The 22,602-nt window shown below is 47.8% G+C and overlaps 1 protein-coding gene across 2 annotated transcripts in view; it reads left to right on the top strand.

The window, feature by feature from the left end:
* The window catches only part of LOC115096750 (multidrug and toxin extrusion protein 1-like), a 32,715-nt gene extending 13,378 nt beyond the window's left edge, over positions 1 to 19,337 (top strand). For both annotated transcript variants that reach the window (XM_029611818.1, XM_029611819.1), the window contains exons 8-17: positions 8,138 to 8,235; positions 8,646 to 8,759; positions 8,854 to 8,921; positions 10,838 to 10,946; positions 11,354 to 11,429; positions 12,665 to 12,734; positions 13,771 to 13,903; positions 14,568 to 14,662; positions 17,475 to 17,559; positions 19,096 to 19,337. In XM_029611818.1, the coding sequence (XP_029467678.1) occupies positions 8,138 to 8,235; positions 8,646 to 8,759; positions 8,854 to 8,921; positions 10,838 to 10,946; positions 11,354 to 11,429; positions 12,665 to 12,734; positions 13,771 to 13,903; positions 14,568 to 14,662; positions 17,475 to 17,559; positions 19,096 to 19,313 (1,066 nt within the window). In that variant the 3' untranslated portion in view covers positions 19,314 to 19,337. The remainder of the gene's footprint in view (positions 1 to 8,137; positions 8,236 to 8,645; positions 8,760 to 8,853; positions 8,922 to 10,837; positions 10,947 to 11,353; positions 11,430 to 12,664; positions 12,735 to 13,770; positions 13,904 to 14,567; positions 14,663 to 17,474; positions 17,560 to 19,095) is intronic.
* Positions 19,338 to 22,602: the final 3,265 nt, after the last annotated feature.

Here is a 22,602-nt window from a genome sequence, read left to right as displayed (position 1 = left end):
AAAAGAAATTAGAAAAGCTAACAAATTAGGAAATGCAATAATAATGGGAAATTTCAATTAACCTAATATTGATGGGGTGAATGTCTAGTCATGACATGCTAGGGAGGTAAAGTTTCTAGGTGCCATAAATGACTGCTTTATGGAGCAGCTGGTCCTAGACACGTCAAGAGAGGAGAATATTCTACATCTAATCCTCACTTTGATCTGGATCTGATGCAAGAAGTAGCAATGATGAGGCCGCATGGCAATAGTAATCATAACGTAATCAGATTTAATATAATCATTGAAGAGAGGACATGAAAGGAAACTACTGAGTAGTTAAATAAGGCAACTCTGATAAAATTAAGTAATTAATTAGAAAAAAATAAAAGGAGCAGTTACAAAGGTTAAAAGTTTGCATAAGGCATAGGTGCTATTTAGAAACACCATCTTGGAAGCCCAGACCAGATGTATTCCAGAAAAGGTAGAAAAAAGACCAAATGACTTGCAGAATGGTTAAATGGTGATTTGAAAGAGAATTTTAAAGCCAAAAACTGGAAAGTGGGTCCAAATGAAAAAATAACAAAGTACATAAGCACTGGCAAGATTAATAAGGCAGGACAAATGAGAATTTGAAAAGAAGCTTGCCAGGGAGGCAAAAATCTAAAATAAAAATGTTTCAACTATATTTGAAGCATATAGTTGTGAGGGAGTAGGCTGAAGATATCCAAGGGGTAAAAGGGGAGCTCAAGAAAGACAAGGCCTAGCCCAGGAATGACCAACTCTGGTCCTCAAGAGCCACAATCAGGCCTGATTTTCAGAAAATCCACAATGAATGTGCATGCGATAGATTTGCATGCACTGCCTCCATTTTATGCAAATGTATCTCATGCATACTGATTGTGAATATCGTGAAAATTAGGTCTGTGTGGGTCTTGATGACCAGAGTTGACTCCTCTTGCCTACTGAGTGATTTGACTTTCACGGAGGAGACTATCAGAGAGATACCTAGCTGGACACATTCTTTGAGGGTGATGATTCAGAGAAACAAATTGCGGTGATCCAGGAAGATGTAAAAGAGCAAACTAACAAACTAAAGAGTAACAAGTCACTGGGATTGCATGGTATTCACCCTAGAGCTCTGAAAGAACTATACAATAAATTTGCAGACTTCTTATCAGTAATCTGACTTCTCGTTCAAATTGGTTATAGTGCCTGAGGATTGAAGGTGAAAATCCTTGGCTCAGTGTGTGGCAGCTGTTAAAAAAACCAAACAGAATGTTAGGTATAATAAGGAATGGAAAATAAAACAGAAGGGATCATACTGTCTCTGTATTGAACCTCGTGATCTGTATCTTGAGTATTGTGTGCAGTTCTGGTTGCCCCATCTTAAGAAAGATATAGCAGAACTGTAAAAGGACAACCAAAATGTTAAAGGGGATGGAATGGCTCTTTTTTATGAGGAAAGGCTAAAGAGGTTAGGGCTCTTCAGCTTGGAGAAGAGACGGCCAAGGGGAGATATGATAGATCTGTAAAGGTCCTGAATGGGGTGGAACAGGTAAATAGAGAACGGTTATTTACCTGTTTAAATAGTACTAGGACTAGGAGACACTCCATGAAACTAATAGGTAGCACGTTTAAAAAACATCATACTATTTTTTCACTCAGTGCACAATTATATTGTGAAATTTGTTGCTAGAGAATGTGGTGAAAGCTGTTAGTGTAGTTGGGTTTAAAGAGTTTAGAGAAGTTCCTGGAGGAAAAGTCCATAAAACATATTATCTATGTAGACTTGGGAAAGCCACTGCTCATCCCTAGTTGTGAGCAAGGCTTGGATCTACTCCTTGGGAGCCTGCTGAGCACTTGTGACCTGGCTTGGCCACTGTTGGAAACAGGATGCTGGGCTTGATGGACCTTTTGGTCTGACTCAATATGGTATTTCTTTTATTCTTATTCTAGTTCATATTTAACATGAAAACTGAGTTTTGAATTTGCTCTTCATTTTCAGAAATGGAGATTCTTGAAATGTACATGTTATGGGTTTGGGAATTAATATTAATGTACAGTTCACTGACATCTAGGTCAAGCAGGATGGTAGTCCTCACAAGTGGGTGACATCATCCGATGGAGCCCGGCAAGAAAAACTATCCACGTGTCCACACGGGGACTCTCTTCAGACCTTTCTTTTCCGCAGAGCTACCATCTCGCGGAGGTGGAACTTGTGCTCTTTTCTCAGGAAACTCTAAAAAAGTGATTTTTTTTTGCTTTTACTTCCTGTAATGGGTCTCTCTTCAGTTCCCACTCCTTTCTCGGTCAGTAGTATTTTTTTGTACTTCTCCCATACCTGACGGTCATCGTGCCTTTTGCGGTCCCTGGTGAGCCTCATAGCAGCCTCAGGCTTCCGTCGGTGTCCCCAGTGCCCTTGAACTATGTCCCTGACGGATCCACATGATGTGTGCATCCACTGTTTGGGGGCATCGCACGATGTTCGGGGCTGTGAATTGTGCGCTCAAATGACCCCAAAAGGCCATCGGGCCAGGTTGGATAAGATGGAGAAGGTTTTTGGTCGGGTAAATCCAAACCCTCCACTTCAGCATCAATGTCATTGATGCCTAAGGACTGAGGGGAACCGTTCGTCCTCGATCCCTTGGTAACCACTCCTCCCCCAAGGCTTGGTGGGGGGGGGGGGGGGAAGCTCTGGGGATCACCCAATCTCCGTCTCCTCCAAGTCGTGGAATTCAGAATCGTTTTCCTCGGTGCCGGGGAACGACCAGGCCGAGCACCGTGGGGGGTCTTGGAAGCATCATCACTGGTCCCTGTCTGTACATGTGGCCGGGCTCAGGCTGGCTCCGGTGCTTGTCGCCTTGCCCCAAAGTGGCCATGGCAAGAGGAAGCTCCATCCTCCCTTGATGCCAGTGGCCCAAGGCCGTCCACACCGGTTCCGGTGCCGGACATCAATCCTCCTCGGGGCTCCGAGGAGAAGTTGGCCTCATCCCTCCCCTCATAGCCTGTCCTTTCATCTGAGGCTTTTGAGGTGGAGTTGGAACATTGGGTGTGCCTGGCGGTGGAACGTGCTTTGCGCGACAGGGAGCCAGTGCTCCCTGCACCTGGGCTGGTGCCTTCTCTGATGCCGGTGCCGGCACAGACGCCCTCGAGGCTAGTGCCTATGCCAATGCCGCCCATGGTACCAGGGCTGGAGCCATTGTTGGACTGTCTTGACGCTCTCCTTAGTGTCCTCCTGACCCAGTTACCTTTGGCGCCCAGCGATTTCTCGGTGGGCCATCAGCACCGAAATGCAAGGCGTCCGAGCTTGTCCTCATGGGGGATTCATCTGAGGACAAGGGCCCGTCGATGCCCTCTGCTTAACGGGGCCCTCGTGCACCCTGTCCAGCGCTGCTGGAACCTGGGCCCGGCCTTTGGGTTCCTCAGGGCCTCCGCCTACAGATATGTCCAGTGCTTCCCGGCCCCCATCTCTGGATGATTGAGATGAGCCTGAGGGCCCATACAACCCGCCTCTGATGCTTCATCAGTGAATTCCGATGATCTTCTGTCAGATCCTCTCCTCTCGGAGGAGCACTGCCATTCTCCACCAGAGGTCTTAACCTTTGCGGGGTTCGTCTGGGCGATGGCTGAAGCCATTCCCTTTCAACTTATGATGGAGGAAGATGCCCGCCATAAGATGCTGGAGATCCTCCAGTTTGTGGACGCCCCAAAGGAGGTTGTAGTGGTGCCTGTTCACGAGATTTTCAGAGAGCTGCTTCTTCGGCTCTGGGAGCACCCCCTATCTGTGGCCCTGGTGAACCGGAAGGCTGATGGGATGTACATTGTGCAGCAGACCGTGGAGTTTGAGACGCGTTAATTCCTCCACCAATTGGTGGTAGTTGAATCTGCGCTAAAGAAGGCAAAAAGGTCAAAAACCCATGCCTCAGCCCCTCCTGGCAAGGACAACAGGTCATGGGATGTTACGGGGAGGAGAGTGTTTCAAGGCTCCATGTTGGTGGCCTGTTTCGCCTCCTAACTTTTGTATATGACCCAATATACCTGTAATCTCTGGAAGTAAGTCCAGGAGGTTGCAGATGGTCTGGGGCAGCAACCTCAGGAGGCCCTTATAGTGCTTGTCCAGCAGGGCCTGAAGTGTGGGAACCAGAAGTACGTGCTACCTATGACGTTTTTGAGATAGCAGGCCGAGTTGCAGTGACTGGCATCTTGCTTCGGACCACCATCCAGAGGTGCAGGACCGGCTAGCTGACTTGCCTTGCACTTGCGATAACCTGGTTGGTGACAAGGTCAAAGAGGCGGTCGCACTACTGAAGGACCACCATGAGACTCTTCAGCAGTTGTCAGCTGGTGCCTTGGCTTTGCCGGCGTCTTCTAAGAAGTCTTCCCGGCCAGGACCGTGGAGGACATTCTACAAGCCGAAGTATTACCCTTCTGCCCTTGCTCTCAGCCACAACAGGTCAGTGCCAGGGGCAGATTTCAGCAACAGCAGGGCTCTAAGCCTCAGCCAGTGCCCCAGACTATCCTCGCTATGGGGTTTTAACTGGATGCGAGAGAGTATAAGCCAGTTGTCGCTTCTGGTACTGGAGGACACACCAGTTGGGGCAGACTCCGTTTCTTTGCAGACCGGGCCGGCCATGACTTCGGATCAGTGGGTCTTGTCTATCATCCGTCATGGCTACAGGATGAACTTTGTAGCTGTTCCACCGGATTCTCCCCTGTGCCCGCAGTGGGGTCCCTGTCTCGCACCCAGAAATGCTCCGAGGGGAGCTCTCAGCCCTTCTAGTGGCCAGAGCAGTAGAACCTGTCCCTCGGGAGTAGCAGGGATGGGGGTTTTGCTCCTATTATTTTCTGATTCCAAAGAAAACAGGAGGCCTCTGTCCCATTCTTGATTTGTGAGGCTTGAACAAATTTCTCATGAAAAAAAGGTTCAAGATGGTATCCTTGGGCACTTTGATTCCCTCTTATAAAGAGAAGACTGGCTTTGGTCCCTCAACCTCAAAGACGTGTATTCCCACATTGAAATCCTCCCCAGTCACAGGAGGTATCTTCGCTTTGTGGTAGGCCACCAACATTTTCAGTACCGTGTGCTCCAGTTCGGCCTGGCCTCCAAGCTCCGGGTCTTCACGAAGTGTTTTGCTGTGGTGGGTACCTGTCTGTGCCAGCTGGAATCCAGGTCTTTCCTTACCTGGATGACAGGCTGATCAAGAGTGGCATGCAAATGCGGCCAGCGCGGTCTCTATGCCGGACCATTCAGGTGTTGGAATACCTCGGATTTCTAATCAACTACCCAAAATCTAATCCCTGTCCGTCATCATGGCTGGATTTCATAGGGGCCGTGTTAGATGCGACACAGGCAAAAGCCTTTTTTGCCCCGTGTCAGGGCACACGCACTGCTAACCCTGGTGGAGGAGTCCAGAATCGCTAGCAGGTCTCTGCACAGTGTATGCTGCAACTCCTGGGGCACATAGCAGTGATGGTCCATGTCACCTCCTTTGCCCACCTGCAAATGCATCGAGCCCAGTGGACTCTACGCTCCCAATGGCAGCAGGCCACCCAGGGCCTTCAGGTCCGCATCCAGGGCCGCCCTGGCTTGGTGGAGGTCCCCATCCAGTCTGGATTGGGGGGGGGGGGTGCCTTTTTAGACAGACAACCAGGTGGCGATGTGGTACATAAAAAGCAGGGAGGCACCAGGTCCTTCCTCCTCTGTCAGGAAGCAGTGCAGATCTGGAGTTGGGCCCTGACTCGGGGGATGTTACTCTGGGCAGTGTACTTGGCCGATGTGGAAAACACCCTAGCAGACAGGCTAAGTCACAGCTTTTGACCTCACGAGTGGTCCCTGAAGCAGGAGGTGGCGAACTGGATCTTCCATCTCTGGGGAACCTCAGACGTGGATCTGTTTGCCTCCCCCTGCAACAGGAAAGTTCCTCGGTACTGTGCCCTGTTCAGGTCAGATGGCCAGCCAGCCACAGATGCCTTTGCTCTCCATTGGGGAGAGGACCTCCTGCATGCGTACCCTCCACTTCCATTGGTGGTGAAGACTCTCTTGAAGATTCGCCAGGACCGGGGGTCCATGATTTTCATAGCCCCCCATTGGCCAAAGCAAGTCTGATTCCCGCTTCTGCGGGATCTCTCCCAGCGGGACCTGATCCATCTGGGGAGTACACAGGATCAGGGCAGATTGTGCCACCCCAACTTCCAGGCCCTGTCCCTCACGGCCTGGATGTTGAAAGTTGATCCTGCAGCTGTTTGACCTCTTAGAGGAGGTGTCTCAGGTCCAGGTAGCCTCAAGAAAGCCTCCACCAGGAAATCTTATGTTTTGAAGTGGAGAAGGTTTACAATGTGGTGTGAGAAGGGCCTTGGACCCCCCTTCTCCTGTCCAATCCAGGAACTCCTAAATTACTTGCTGTACCTTTCGGAGACTGGGCTAAAGACCAACTCCTTTTGGGTGCACCTGAGTGCCATAGGCACATACCACCATGTGGTGGATGGGTTGCTCATCTCAGGGCAGCCCCTAGTAGGGCAGTTCATGCGTGGTTTGCGTCAACTGTGGCCTCCCCTAAGGGGCCCTGCAGTGTCCTGGGACCTAAATGTGGTGTTGGCCCAGTTGATGAAGCTGCCGTTTGAGCCACTGTGCTCCTCTGCTCTCAAGCATTTGACCTGGAAGATCATATTCATGATAACAATCATGTCTGCACGCAGGGTCAGTAAGTTGCATGCCCTGGTGACTTATCCGCCCTACACAAGGTTCTTCCATGACCGGGTGGTCCTGTGCACGCACCCTAAGTTCCTGCCAAAGGCGGTTACTGAATTTTACTTTAACCAGTCCATTATCCTGCCCACTTTTTTCCCTAGGCCTCATTCCAACTTGTGGGAAAGGGCGCTGCACACACTGGATTGTAAGAGGGCCTTGGCCTTCTACCTGGACCAGATAGCAAGCCATAGGCAATCCGCCCAGCTGTTTGTCTCTTATGACTCCAACAGGCTGGATAGGGCTGTTGCTAAACAGACTCTTTCCACCTGGCTAGCTGAATAGATCGCCTTCTGCTATGACCAGGCGGGATTGCAATTGGGCTCATCCTGTTAGGGCCATGGCCACTACTGTGGCCCACCTGCATGCAGTTCCTTTGGGGGAGATCTGCAAGGCTGCGACATGGAGTTCTCTCCACACCTTCGTGGCTCATTATTGTCTGGACAGGGATGGCTGTTATGATAGAAGATTTGGCCAGTCTGTCCTCAGAAATTTCTTTCAGCTGTGAACCCAACTCTTCCTACCTATGGCCCTAGTTTGGGTTCAAGCTGTTCCTGATGTTACCAACAGCACCTCTGTTTTTGTGCTCATTGGCACCTAGTTTGGTGTCTGTTGGTCTCGGGTCCAGCCTGTAGCTAGGTATTCACCCACATGTAAGGACTACCATCCTGCTTTCCCTAGGTGTTCTCCTGGGACAGCAGGATGTTAGTCTTCAGGAAACCCGCCCGCCACCCCACAGAGTTGGGTTCTCCTGGTTTGTTATCTTATTTTTCATGATCTACTTAAGAGACTGAAAAGAGACCCTCGCATGGACATGTGGATATTGGCATGCTCAGTGTGAAACTTTTACATAAATTTTCCATGCCGGGCTCCATTGGATGATGTCACCCACATGTGAGGACTAACATCCTGCTGTCCTAGCAGAACACCTGTTACAGGTAAGCAACTTCACTTTACCAGAAATGGTGGTGCGTATGGGGTTTAAGTCAATAAAGACTTTTCCCGTGGATGAAGAATATGAGAGAGCCCTTTTCATTTAAGGCCCTAAGAATTGTAAAAACATTGTGTCATCTACACTTTATAGTCAGTGTGCCAGAAGCAGAGTTGCAGCCCCTTCTGAGGTGGATACTCCTGTGTGGTAGAAGAGCGCAGGAGTTCCCAATGCCCCATCTCTTGCTGTAGCCCTTCAGCACTGCCTCTTCTGCCCGCCAGACTACTGAGGACGAGACGCTTGAACCTTGGCAGGAATATTGTACAAAGCTCGTCACAGAGCGGTTTGAGTCATTTACAGCTTTTCCTTGGCACCCTCAAGATAAGAATCCCCTTAGGAAGATTGCACGCACTTCTGTATATAGAGGGGATGCTTGCATGATTGAAGACCTGAGGTGATCACTTCTTTCTTTTCTTTAGAGGATCAGCTTGGGCCAACACCATCTCTCAGTTCACTCAGATGGGTCTTCTCTTTTTCTATATTTTGTGGAAGCGGCTACATGTTGAGACCTGGGGAGGTACAGTATTAGCCGGTTGTTATAAGTTACTCTGAGGTCAATATTCAAACCTAATCATTTAAATGGCTAACTTGGAGTTAGATGAATAACTTGGATAACATGGAGTTACATGGATGACTTGTGAGTTATCCATCTAAATGCCTTTGAATATTGACCTCCTTATGTGCAATACATCATGCATCCCTTCATCTAGATCAGTTCACACATCTGTATGTGATTCATTCGTTTGCTTTCTTCCCTTCTAAAATGATGGGGGTTTGCTTTGGGGAGGAGAACCAGCACACGGCTCTCTAGACGCCATTCTCAAGTCTCTGAATGTCTTCTGAAAGAGTCCAACAAACATAGTTAGCAATGTGAAGAGTTGAGAAGCTTTTCCAGTGTTGCCGTTGTCTGTCTTCCTCCTTGTGCAGGCTGGTCCAGCGAGTGCTTCCAGGAGTGGGGTCCCTTCCTGTGCACAGCCGTCCCCAGCATGCTTATGTTGTGCATCGAATGGTGGGCCTTTGAAATTGGCAGTTTCCTGGCAGGTCAGTTGCAGAATAGCAGTTTTCAAAATGATGTTTTTTTCTTTTAAAGGAGTTGCTTCTAGCAGTACAGTGAAGGGTCTCTTGTTATCTGCAGGCACAATCAGTATGGTGGAACTCGGAGCCCAGTCTATAGTTTACGAAGTAGCCTCTGTTATCTACATGGTAAGAGCCGGCAGGTTTACTGTATATTTAGTGATCAGTCGCTGTCTAACCATGGGAGGGTGGGGGGGGTGGGATAGGAAGGAGGAGAGGAACAATGGGGATAGAAGAAAGAGATGGAGGGGAGAATAATGAAGAGAAGATGAGAGAAGCTGGACAGAGAAAGAGAAGTCAAAGGAGAGACCTGAGAGAAAAAGGACAGAGAAAAGTGGAAGCCTGGAAGAGCATTTTTGATAACGGAGGTTACAGAAATGGTTTCTTTTGGTCTTTTGCCTGACTTTTCCAGATTACACAGCTTGCTTAAACGTTTGCGCTAACTGGAGTCAGAAGGCTGAAATTCCCAGGAGCGCTGCGCTCACCGTGGTACTGAAGGAAAGGGCTTTGCTTGTTAGACAGGAGGGGGTCCTCTCTCGCGTTTTGAGTGTTCCCTGGCCTTTGTCTTGTGTCCGGCTGAGCCCCACTGAGGCCGGCTGCATGGGGGCGTCGCCCCTCCTGATCGCACAGGGCGACACTAAAGAAGAGCAGAGAACGTCCAAGTGGCCCATCAGGTCTGCCCAGCGCTGGTTCTCTCCTTCGGTTTGGATAGATGGGCATAACCCAGCCCAGCTTCCCCCTGTTAGGGTTATAGCCAGGGCTGCTCTGCGCTGGTTACCCCAGGCTCCTTCCAAGCCTGATGCAACCACGCTGCTGCTGCTGTTAGGCTTGGAGCCATGGCCACTCCCTGCAGGTTATCCCAGAGTCATTAATGGGATGAAAGTTATGGCTACGTGACGCCGTGACAAGTGTGATGTGGGGGGTATCAAATACTTTGCTGGAAAACGCATGAGGAGCACTGACCAGGAGATGTCCCCCTCACACTACACACACAGGCCGATACAGTACAGTGCCCTCCGGTGGAGCGCACTGTTAACCCGCATTTGGACGCGCGTTTTTGACACGCTAGCTTTACCCCTTATTCAATAAGGGATAATAGCGCGTCCAACCCCCCCGAAACTAATAGCACTCACAACGTGCAAATGCATGTTGATGGCCCTATTAGTTATTCCCGCGCGATATAGAATGTAAAATGTGCAGCCAAACCGCACATTTTACTTTCAGAAATTAATGCCTGCCCAAAAGCTGGCATTAATTTCTGCCAGCACCGGGGACGTGTACAGAAAAGCAGAAAAAACTGCTTTTCTGTGCACCCTCCCACTTAATATCATGGCACTTAATATCATGGCGATATTAAGTCGGAGGCCCCAAAAGTAAAAATAAAAAAAAAAAATATTAAAAATCGGCCCGCGGGCCCACGGGTCAGAAGACGGATGCTAAATTATGCTGGCGTCCGTTTTCCGAACCCGTGGCTGTCAACGGGTTTGAGAACCGGCGCTGGCAAAATTGAGCGTCGGCTGTCAAACCTGCTGACAGCCGCCGCTCCTGTCAAAAAGGAGGCGCTAGGGACGCGCTAGTGTCCCTAGCGCCTCTTTTTACTGCGGGCCCTAATTTGCATAGGCCACCCTCCTGAATCATGTGCCGGGAGAACGGGCGCTCGCCAGCTCTCCCGCTCGTTTTTCGGTATCGGCCTGACACACAAACACTGGTTCTAGTCTGTAACCTGTCGGTTGCTCTAAAGCTCCACTGTCCTGTTCTCTCTTTCCTGGAAATCTATCACTGAATGTGAGATAAGAGCAGGATTCACGTTCAGAGGTATGAAACCCTTTGAGAGACAGAGGATTGTTGAAAACATTTCGTTCTGTTAAATAAAGGTTTGATCGTGATTAATCTATTGCACGCTACATCATTTTGATTGCATTGCAATGGGGCATTTTAAAAAAAAAAAGTTGTAGAAAAGAAATCCACAATTAGGCTTGGCCCAGCACATTTGCCACACACACGTAACAGCCCAATGTCTTCATTCTCTTCCCGCTTTGTCTCAGATACCCATTGGATTTACAGTGGCCTGCAGCGTCCGAGTGGGTAACGCCTTGGGAGCAGGAAACATAGAGCAAGCTAAAAGGTCTGCAAAGGTGGCTTTAATATTCACAGGTACAAAATCCGCCACTTATTTATAGCAAACTGTCAGAGGACACTGAAGGCAGAACTCCTGACCTTGCTAATGCCAGGGCACTGCTGGTGGCATTGATTTATGAAGGGTAGGGACCAGGTTCATGGGGAAACCGGTGACGTGCCGGACGCTAGAGGAGCCCACTCTGAATGCTTCTTAGACACTCGTCTTTCTTCTTTCTGTGTGATTTGTCTCTGGGTGTTCTTCTTTCTCTCTATCCATCCTCTGCTTTTCTCTCTTTACCTATTTATTTTATTTTAAGGTTCTCATATTTGTCTCCCCTTTGAAGCTTCCATAGAGTACACTAGCAGTAGCTCTTGGAGCCGTGGCTCGTCTTCCTGCGCTCCCCTGCCGCCCTCCCTAAACCTTTTGCTGTCTTCGTTTTCAGAGCTCTGCGCCTTCGGCTCCTGTGTCTTGTTGGCAAGCTTAAAGAACGTGGTGGCCTACATTTTCACCACCGACGAGTAGGTATCTGCCGGTGCAGCGCAGTGCGACGCGGAACACAGTGGGGGCAATTTTCAATAGAGCGCCTGCGTGAGGCACTTTGTACCTCATTATCAAAGGGAAAAGTACCCGGCTGCTCGGGGCACAGAAGTGGCCCAAGCACTTTACACCTGCTGCTTCTGTGGGCGTACAAGAGCAGGGAAGGCAGTTCTCAAAGTCCTCTCCGTGGCTAGGGCGGCGCTCCTGTACCACCGCTCTCCCTCTGCGTGGGTGACCTTACCCGAGTGCGCAGCGCAGCCTCATGAGTGACTTCATCCGCGGGGCACGGGGGGGGGAGGGGCGAGGCAGGCTTCGTGCTCATACACACGGGGCATTTTTTTGAATTTTGAAAAGCGCGTGCATCATTTCTCTTGGAAAACCTCACCCACACAAACGAGCAGGGCGTAAACGCCTGTGGATGGTTTTCCTGGGATCACTTTCAGAGGGAGAAAGTGCGCGAGGACTTGGCCTCCCTGCTGCCCTCAGTCCGCACACCAGTGCGGGAAGCTATAAAATTGGCCCCACGTTGGGAAAGCCAGGGAGTTTCATCGCTGAAAAATCACAGATGATGGCTTTTAAACTGCTGTGGGTTATGGTGCCCTTGAGCCGAGCTCTTTCTGATGTTTTTGTGCTGTTAAATGTGTGTTTGTGTTGTCAGCTGGGGACAGGATGATCTTAGGATGTTCTTTACCCGTAAGCTGCGCCCTTTTCAATCTGCTTTTAGCATTCCAGGGGTTTCACTTTCTTTGTCGTGGTGTCCACAAGTTACCTTGCAGAATGAAATCCTTCACTTTAGTGCCGTGTTACAGTTTATTAACTGATCCGTGGGTCTCCTTTTGGCCTTTTAACTAAGACCAAATGTAAGGAAAAGTCCATTAACCACTATCGGCCATGTAGATTTTGGGGAAGCCACTGGTTATGAGCAAGGAGGATTGGACCTGTTCTTTGGGATCCTGCCAGGTACTTGTGACCTGGATTGGGAACAGGATACTGGGCTTGATAGACCCTGGGTCTGACCCAGTATGGCACGCTGTGATGCACGAGCTGATATCCATCCCTTCTTGGACTGTGGGTTGAGAGTAAGGATCACTGCCACTAGAGCTGAATGGGGACATGATTACCTTAATACCAGAATGAGAGACCTGAAGCCACTGCAAAAAAAAGAAAACCCAACAAAACCAAAACAGTTAAATGCCTTTTTTTTCTTCCCCAACAGAGAGATTGTGGCCCTGGTTAGTAGAGTTATCCCCTTGTACACTGCTTCACTCCTGTTTGATGGCATTGTGGTAAGTTGTGTGGAGTAAGAAAATAAATTTAGGTGTAGTCAGAGAACGTTTTGAAAATAGAGGAGTTTAAGACAATAAGAAATCACAGAATTTGCATCTGTGTAAAAGAAACTGATGCACAGAAACAAGAAGAGACAGATGTTATGAATCATCCCAATACATCCTGTAAAACACACACACACACTCTCGCTCTCTACAATAAGGACCTAAGCTAAAGAGAAGCTTCAGGGCTTTTCTGTCCTCAGTATTTATTAAAAGAAAAGAAGCTCAAAGCAGATGACCCAAACACATTAAAAAAGTGAAAGAGCAGAACAAGGCCTTCCTTTGACATTACTCTGCCAATCAGATTGGACATGCTCTCCTTACTAGGAGACGAAAGCATGGCCGTCACGAGAATATCTGGCAAAAAATCAGGGCATTTCACTGCAGGCACATGCCAACTATCCTGAGGGCACAAGCCGAGGGTGAATGGAAATGGGTTAGGGTCAAGCCCGTCTTCTTCTAACTGTGATCCTTAGTTATAAAACGTTTATAGGTCAATGAATCAAGTTACAAGAAGATGGGACGTAGCTTGCCTTTCTCCCTGGCACAATATGTCCATAGCACAGATCATGTGGGTCTAATTCAGCAGACCTCTGACAGATGATGTCGTCAGGAAAGTATAACATTATTATTTGTTGAGAAGGTTTTGCGATCTGCTTTTTTGTGCATAGAAAAATATTAAAAATGAAGAGGCCAGCGATTTACAAAGTTCCTGTTGGAGGGAGGCATCTCCGTATCTGTAATTATTCGGGCATGCCTCTAGCTTTAGTGCATCTATTTCTTCGGTCAGAAGAGTGAGCAGAAGTGGAAGATTATGGGGTGGCATTGCTTGGGATGTGGCAGGCCCCTTGCTGGGCTCACCTGCTGTCAGAAGTGAGAAGTTGTCTGCTTTCTCTGAAAAGTTCTCTCAGTCTTTTGCCATTTCTCACTTTTCCTTGGTTCTCCTCCCGTGTTTCTTCACTGCATTCTGGTCTCTTTTTGGCATGACCCCTAGTGCACCGCCGGTGGCATCCTGCGAGGAGCGGGCAGAGTGAAAATTGGCGCCATCTTTCACGCCGTGGGCTATTACGTCATCGCGCTGCCTGTTGGAATCTCACTGATGTTTGCAGCCAAGCTTGGAATTATGGGTACGCTCCAGGGATGTTATCCAACAGCGGGTTTTACTTGTAAAACACACGCGAGTGCAGGCACACACACATATCACGGGGATCCTGCTGCTGTCATTTTCCCGTCCCGCAGCAAAGCACCATGCAGAGCCCAGAGGAGCCTTCCCCCTGGGCTGTCCTGAGTTCCACGCAGAGGCCTGCTTTGCCCTCTTGGAATCAGAATTCCAGCCATCAACAGTGGGAATGGATCATGGGCAGGCAAATATCCATAGATCTAGTGGGTCAAGGTGATCACACCACCTACAAAATCATCAGAGCGGTGTTGAGCAAGCCCCGCTGTAACTTTCTGTTGCCAGCTGAAGTGCTGAGCACCTGGCATGGACTGGGACTGACTGTTTTACAAATCTGAGTTTTGGCCAGAGAAAGATATTCTGAACAGGAAACGTTTTATATTTGAGGACTGTGACGGTATTATTGCCACCCTCGTGTGTGTCTGTACCTCTGCACCTGAAGTGTGCTTACAGTTCAGGGCTGTGCCCCCCTGCTGGTTTATTTTGGAATTACACGACCACTGTGACCATTGCATTTAAATTATTATTTTTTTTTTTAAACTATTGTTGCCCAAGAAATAGACTTTTGTCACTTCCGTTAACAAGAAGTCATTATTTCTTTTCTCCACCCACAGGCCTCTGGTCAGGAATGCTGCTTTGCGCTGTCCTGCAGCTCCCCGCCTTCCTCATCTTCATTCTCAGACTGGATTGGGACAAGGTATCCCAGGAGGTAGGCTCAGCTCTCCCCCCTGTTCAGCGAATGCCTGCCAGGTCTACGCCGCTGCGCATCCTGTGGACATTAAATGCTGCCAGGGAATGCCATCTCCCGGGGGTTAAGTCTAGCACCAGAGAAGACAGCAAAGCAGCAGGAGTCAGCGGGCATCGAGTCTGTGTTTCATGTCCTTACCTGCTGTTTTTTAAGCTCTCTGTCCTTTACTGGGTGGATGTTGTTGAATTTCTTTATATAAAAAAAGCCAAATGGTGTCAGATCCAGGCCCCCACCTCCCCATTCTTTATCATAGAAATTCAGTCCTGTCTGGGCCCTGCTCACCCTGCTGTCCTCAGGCCCAGCTACGAGTTCTGCTATCAGCTGAGTGGGGGTGGGGAGGGAGCTTCAGGGGTTGAAGAGCTGGCTGGAGGCTCCCAGCTCCACCTTTTCTAGACAGATTGGGTGGGGGACAGGAGCAAGTGGGAGGGTGGGCAAAAGGCCGGGACCAGCTGGCATTTTTATTTTTAAAGTGCAAGGCAGACCTAGATCTGACAGAATTTGTTTTAAAGGAGAGCATCCAAAAATCACACAAAATTTTGTTTTGCAGTTTGTGTCATTTTGGATTCATAACACCACAAATGACATGAAAAATAGAAGAAATTTTAAATAAATAGAGATATTGTTGATCTTTCCATGTTATGTCTAAATGAAAGCAGAGCAGTGATATCTCAATTGAGACCTCCCTCACAGTATTCAAAAACCACCTGCCAACGCCTCACTAATAGGTGCTTTATAATCTTATTCAAAATAAAACTCCAGAAAGCAAGATTTTGCGCAAAGAAATCGATGCCACCTCCCCTCTGTGCAGAGAATGAAAAACTCATCACACAAGGGAGCTGGGAAACCTTTCACCCTTCAGCAGCCACACAGGCTGAGGCTTTATGACAAGTTCTGCTGCATCTTTGCCAGACATCAGAGGTTAACATTAGTATATCCCCCACTTCAGGGGTCTTTGAGCCACACCCATATGAGCAGCCAGTACTGGTGTGCATTGGGCTGTATACTTTATGGATTTCTTGATATAAAACACGCTAAAAATTAACATAATAAAGATTGGAAAGTGACCCATAAAGGCTGGTTGAAGCCTTCATAAGGAGGGTAATTTTAGCCCGAACTTTCAAAGCAGGATTATGCATTCAAGCCTGTCCCCGGTGCCCGCACACGCAAAGAGTTCTCCCCACTCCTCGGCTGCTGTCACTTTCTGCCTGTACATTTGCACACACGCCTTGCAAAATGGGAGCCGCGCACATAAACGCTCGTCCCCCACCCCCTTCCTGGAACGCCTCTTGCTATCGAGGCTAAAAGCAAGGGCGAGATGGTTTTTGCATGCACAGCCCCCCGGACTGATTCGCAAAGCAGCTGCTTCCATGCTATCTCGGATCGAATGTTGGTATATAAAAAATAAATAAATAAAAATAAATAGAACTGGGTTTTATCCACATAAGTCACCTCGAAAATCAAGACCACTGAGGGAAACTTTCAAAAGCCATTTCCCACCCCCCAGAGAAAGGATGATTTGAGAATTTGCCGGCTTCTCCTGTATCCTTACCAGCATTTTCCTAGAGGCATTTCTCGGGGGTGGGGGAAGGCCAGGGGAGGCAACGCACAGAGGTTTCCATTTTCAAAGCTATGCACTCTCCCCCCCCCCCCCAGGAAAAGGCAGGTGCAAATCCCTGCCGGTGCTTCTTTCCCATGCAATTTTGGTCCCTTCCCTTTGAGACCCAGTTCAGAGTGTGCGGGTTAGAGGACCTACAGCCTCTGCCTTTGCCTCTGCCCACCTTGTTTTGAGTTTTTTTTTATGCTAACAGTGGCTGGAAGAGACCAGCTGGCCTCACATCTCGGCTGTTTCACAGTCGCTGGTAACTTGCACAGAAATATAAGGCGAACCATTTTTATCAGACTAAATACGTTTCTTGACCAGCTCTTGGGAGCTACAGTCTCATCATCTTGAGCAGCTGCTCCCAGGAAGTGGAAGGGTTGCAGGGTTTCTGGCTGCAATGTCCCTCACTCCCTGGAATGGCTGCAAGGCGATGCTGTGAGGTCCTGGGTTTTTTATGGGAAATTCGGAGTGCAAATGTGCACAGATGCCCCCACAGACGCAGGTCTTTAGAATCCAAAGTTTTATTCTGTTTTCGAAGTTACCAGCATTCATCTATTACCGGTGCTGCCTGCAGATCTTGGTCCCAATAGCAGCAGAGTGAACCCAGACAATAAACCACCGGGTACATTAACAAGTTCTGTGCATCCATAAACCCAGAAAGGGAAGATCATTCTTTTCTCATCAAGTCCTTCTTTCACAAGCAGCAAATGGTCCAATACACCTCCTCTCCCTGTCCTGACTCCTGGGTGCTGGCAGATTTTTTGATCTCCTCCTGTCCACCTTCTCTCCTCAGGAAACACGTTTTATTCCATATTGACGTTACATTCACTCCCTTCTCTGATTGGCTGCATTCTAATGATGCGTTATTTCTAGGATTACTTTCTAAAGTTTTTACTTACCATTATTATGGTTTTTCCAACTCTAGCGGAACATTGATAAAATTAGAAAAAAAATGCTCTCGCTCCTGTGGTTATTCTTCGGCTTAGGGCCCTATCCAAAGTCAGGACAAGCCTACAGCAGGAGTATGGGGGGTGGTCGTTCTTATTTTATAGGTGATAAAGAGGAGGAAAGTGAGATGCTCTCTGAGAGGTAAATAGGGAGCTACAGCTACTCCTCCTCCTACCTCTTCATGTGTTCACTCCCAGGCTAAGCGCTGGTCTCTTTCCTGTTCAGGCGCAGGCTCGAGCTCTGTGGAAAAAGAAGATGGCCAATGGGTTGAACTGCAGTCCTGCCGACTATCAGAGTGCAGTTTCTTCAGGTGGGAACAGTCTGCGTCACGGCTGCTTCTTTCGTGCTGTCCCGTTCCTTAACTCCTTGGCTGTGTAAAAATCTGTATACTCTATGTGCAATTTCCAACTTTAGATACTCTCAGATTATTGGGCTTTGTACACACTGTACTACTGCAGGGAGAAAATGGAATGCAAAGCATAGTGTGTGCTCTCTTTCCAGCTGATTCTGTCCAATATGTAAGATAGTTAATAGTCCACTGATGTCAACCTTAAGATATCAGCTGCAGTAAAAAAAAAAAACAGCTTATGCTTTAGATTTATTTTGCACTGTACTGTAACTGTTTAAAGAGAGGATTTTAATCATAAAATTGAACCATTACTGATGTCCAAAATTTTAGGTTTGCTTAATTTTTTCATTTCATATTTTATTTTTTCATTTTTATTTGGTTTGTTTAATGTGGGATTTGTTTCCAGTTAGGTTCATCAGCCAAACCAAAAAAAAAAAAAAATTAAACAAGTTTAACCCCCTCCCCCCAAAACAACAAAAAAAGACATTAAAAAAGGGGCCTCTGGTGGTCCTGGCTGGGCCTTCCCAGGGGAAAAAAAATACCTAGGCGCAGAGCTGAGGCCTAATCTAGGCTGGAGCTGGGCCCCTTCCCCTGCGTAAAGCTTCTCAGGCCAGGGAGTTCCCACCGCAGGCTCCATATACCCCCTTCCCTTATCCTGCTTGTAAAAGAGCAGGAGCAATGCTCCTGCCCGGGTCCCAGCACTTTACAAATGTCACCATCTGCCTGGATAATGGCATCAAAGTGATGTCACTTTGGTGCTGTCCACTGGTGCAGCAGGAGCCGTTTTGATGTATGGCCTCGCATTTCTATGGCTGAACACCAAAATGACACTGGCTGCACTGGAGGTAGACAGCACCATTTTTAAAATGACGGGACCTGGCCAGGAGTGACTTGGTATGGTTCATGCCTTTTACAAGCAAGATCCAGGAAGGGGATAAGTGGGGGCTGGTGTGGGAGCATCCCAGCAGTTTTACACAGCAAGAAGGCCACTTCCCCGGCCAAGCCCAGGCATAGTCCTCAGTGCTAGGCCCGGGTAGTTTTTGGCTAGGAAGGCCCAGCCAGGGCTGCCGGAGGCCTTTTTGTTTTTTTAATACTGTGAAAGGTTTGGGGTATTTTCATGAGGCTATTTTTGGTTCACTCCATTTTTTGAATGAACTGAAAAATGGTCTCATTCATTGCATTTTTGGCATTCGTTAAAAATGAATGCACATCCCTGGCCTATACAAGCTAGAAGTTAAAAAGCAGCTTTGCACATAACGCAAAGGCATGCTTTGTACACAAAGAAGGATGTTTTAAACTAAAGATGAATAATGGCTGTATTATAACAAACAGATCATTTCAGGAAGAGAAGAAGCAAATATGAGGATTCTAAGTAGCTGAGTCTCTCCAGTATCCAGTGAGCAGCAAAAGCAACCTGCTTCCTACTTAGCACATTCTGGGAGGGTGGGCTTTCTGATGCACCCAATGTAAACTTAACACTGGCTGTTGTCACTGCAGATTCTGAGGCTCGGGAAGGCACTGCGCTGACCGATATACACAACCAGAGCCTGAAGGATCAGCCGGAGGTATCACCTGAGCACGCTGCCACAGCCACGGCCTCCGGTAACGTCTTGCCAGTGAAAGAGCTGCTGCTCCGCCGAGGTCTGACTCTGTTAGCCGCAATCACTGTGCTGCTAATAGGAGTCTTGATAAGACTTTCTGCTGGACGTGGATGAATCACTGAAATGGGAATGCAGCTGATGGACAGACCCAGCAGCAGACAGTGGCCCTACCTCACTTCTGTACAACTCCCCAGGTGCTTCTGACGACTGGCAATGCAAAACCACGGCCCTCAATTTACCATTTGCGATTGCACTTGAAGGAGGGCATGAGCTCAGGCATCCTTGTAGGAATAAGGAGGAAGGAACCAAAGATTCCCACTCCATCGCAGTTTGAGCCAGGCCAGATTTTACTAGGAACTTAAATTAGCCATACCAGAACAATTTACCCCTAATCTGTACGGTACCTCGAGTACCGTACAGATCAGGGGTAAATTGGTTATACTCTCGAGCCTATTAGAAGCCACGGGTTCTAATAATCATAGAACAAGCCAGCCTTCACCTTATTTTACATCAGGCTTCCAGCTTCACTGAAACTCCAACAACAACTCATTATAATACGAAAGGATACAATTCAACACAGCAAGATGCAACCACTCCCCATACCTACAATTCCTTACACTCCCAAGCTCACGACTAACAAACACAGGATCCTAGGCATTCGACACCAGAGATTGATCCCCATCATGATCTCACCTATCTCCCAAAAGCTTGGCCTCACTCTATTCACACTAACTCTGTTCAACGCTCAATCCATCACCAAAAAAATTCACCTGCTCAATGACCACCTGACGGACAACAACCCCGACATTTGCGCCATTACTGAAACGTGGCTGAAACCTACAGACACTGTTTTACTTAACCAGCTCCCCACCCACCTTTACGACATACATTCAATCCCCAGATTCAAAAAAAGAGGTGGAGGTCTCCTGCTAGCTACTAAAAAGGAACTAGGACTCTCGCTGCAATTATCTACCAAAATAAACAACATCGAACTTGCTCTATTCAATTCGGACCATCTTCAAATCGCTTTGGTTTACTCAACACCAGGTACCTTAGACACAGATCCCTCACCATTAATTGAATTTACAACTAAACATATCAAGCTGGACAAACCGGCTATCTTGATGGGAGATTTTAACCTCCATGTAAACATCCCACGTCTATCCCACAACTGTGACATCTTACTCACAGCCCTCAATCACTTAGGCTTCAGCCAGATCGTCAAAGGTCCCACGCACAAAGCGGGACACACACTTGGCCTGATTTTTCTCAACGAATGCCTATCCTCGACCACTATCCCAACTTGCGTCCCTATCCCGTGGTCTGACCATCACATCATCTCTGCCGAACTTCAAACCAACGACCAGCCTCGTCCTAGCTACCCAGCTACCACAATACAATACAGGAAACCTTGTTCCTCGGACCTGCTTAGTAATCTGCTCACCAAAGAGCTTGAACGACTGGATCTCACTGACACTTCCTCAGCCATTAATTCTTGGTTCTCGATAACAAATGAAGTCGCAGATCTATCTTGCCAAACCAGCACTAAATCCTTGAAACCACCTCAAGCAAATAGGCATCCGTGGTACACTCCGGAACTTAAAATCATCAAACAAGAACTTCGGAAAAAAGAAATTAGATGGCGCAAGTCTCCTTCCACCGTCACAACGCTAAACTACAAAGCCCACCTCAACACATATAGGATTGCCACCCACAAAGCCAAAAAAGACTTTTTCGCAAAAAAAATTCATAACTTCTCTTTCGACTCCAAAGCCTTATTCTCTTTTGTAACATCTCTTACAAAACCTTCGCCACCGACCATACCTGACGAGCAAGCACTCAACAAAGCCACGGAATTAGTCATCTACTTTGACAAGAAGATAACCGACCTCCTTAAGCCTATATCTACCATTCAGCCGACAGTACTGCCTACTAGCTCCTCTTCATCCACCAAGAAGTTCAACTTAACTTCTTTCGAGTCCTCATCATTATTTATTTATTTAACAACTTTTAATATACCGACATTCGTATGGCACATCACGCCGGTTTACAAGTAACTCAATTAAAGGAGGAAATTACAATGAACAGGGGGCAGGGGATGGGAGCAGGCCAGAAAAAAAGGAGGGGGGTAAGGGAGACAGGAGAAGAGAGAGAAAGATAGGTAGCGTGAAAGAGAGTAAGGAACAACCGTCAAAAATAAGAAATAGGAGGAACTTATTTACAGAAGGGACTATTTACAGCAGTTACAACTAGCAATAGATTAATTACATCGGATACAATGAGCAATTTTGTAAAATCGCAGAACGAGGGCGGGCAAAGGAAAGGCGATGAGGAGGTGCCTTAGAAGGGCAGGCAGGGTGTTAGGGATTAAGGCTGGGGGCTGTAAGTGAGGAACTAGGGTAGGAGTGACTAGGTTTGATTGGTTTCCGGATAGGCCTTTCTGAAAAGCCACGTTTTTATGCCTTTTTTGAAGGTGGCCAGGCAGGGTTCAAGGCGGAGAAAGGTGGGGAGAGTGTTCCAGAGTGAAGGGCCTGCTATGGTAAAGGCCCTTTCTCTCGTGGAGGTGAGATGAGCAATTTTGAGGGAGGGAGTATGTAGGATACCTGTGTGGGAGGATCTGGTAGGACGATTGGTTATGCAGAAGTGCGGGGAGTCCTTGAGCCAGGGGTTGGATTTGTAGAGGAGGTTGTGTAGTATAGTGAGGGTTTTATACTGTATACGGAAAGAGATGGGTAACCAGTGGAGGTCCTTGAGTATGGGGGTGATGTGGTCTCTTTTTCGGGTGTTCGTTAAGATTCTCGCCATCGCGTTCTGCAGGATTTGTAGAGGTTTGATGGTCGACTCTGGAAGGCCAATGAGGAGGGAATTGCAGTAATCCACTTTGGAGAGGATAGTGGTCTGCAAGACTAGACGGAAATCTTGTGTGTGGAGCAGTGGTTTTAGCTTTTTCATGATGTGGAGTTTGTAAAAGCCTCCCTTAAGAATGGATTTAATGTGAGCTTTGAAGTCGAGGCGTTGGTCAAGTTCGATACCGAGGTCTCTGACAGTTGGTGGTGGGACGTGGAGAGAGGATGTGATATTGGGGAGTGATAGTTCAGGTTGATTGGATATTATGAGTATCTCAGTTTTAGAAGCATTAAGGGCAAGGAAATCGAAATCATACTCAAAAAGCTCAAACCTTCCTCTCACCCTTTGGACGCCATACCCTCCAATCTTCTACTCTCCATTCCAAACACCATTTCCAAAGCGTTAGCAGACATCATTAACTGCTCTCTAACTCAAGGAAAAGTTCCAGAACAGCTCAAAACAGCTATCCTAAAACCCTTACTAAAAAACCTAACCTTTCGCGGCTGACCCTGCAAACTTCCGTCCAATTGCTAACCTTCCCTTGATTTCTAGAGTG

This window comes from Rhinatrema bivittatum, chromosome 8 (assembly GCF_901001135.1).
Source record: "Rhinatrema bivittatum chromosome 8, aRhiBiv1.1, whole genome shotgun sequence".
Lineage (NCBI taxonomy): Eukaryota > Metazoa > Chordata > Amphibia > Gymnophiona > Rhinatrematidae > Rhinatrema > Rhinatrema bivittatum.
Note: the sequence above shows the minus strand (reverse complement) of the source record. Positions and strands in the feature narration are given on the sequence as shown.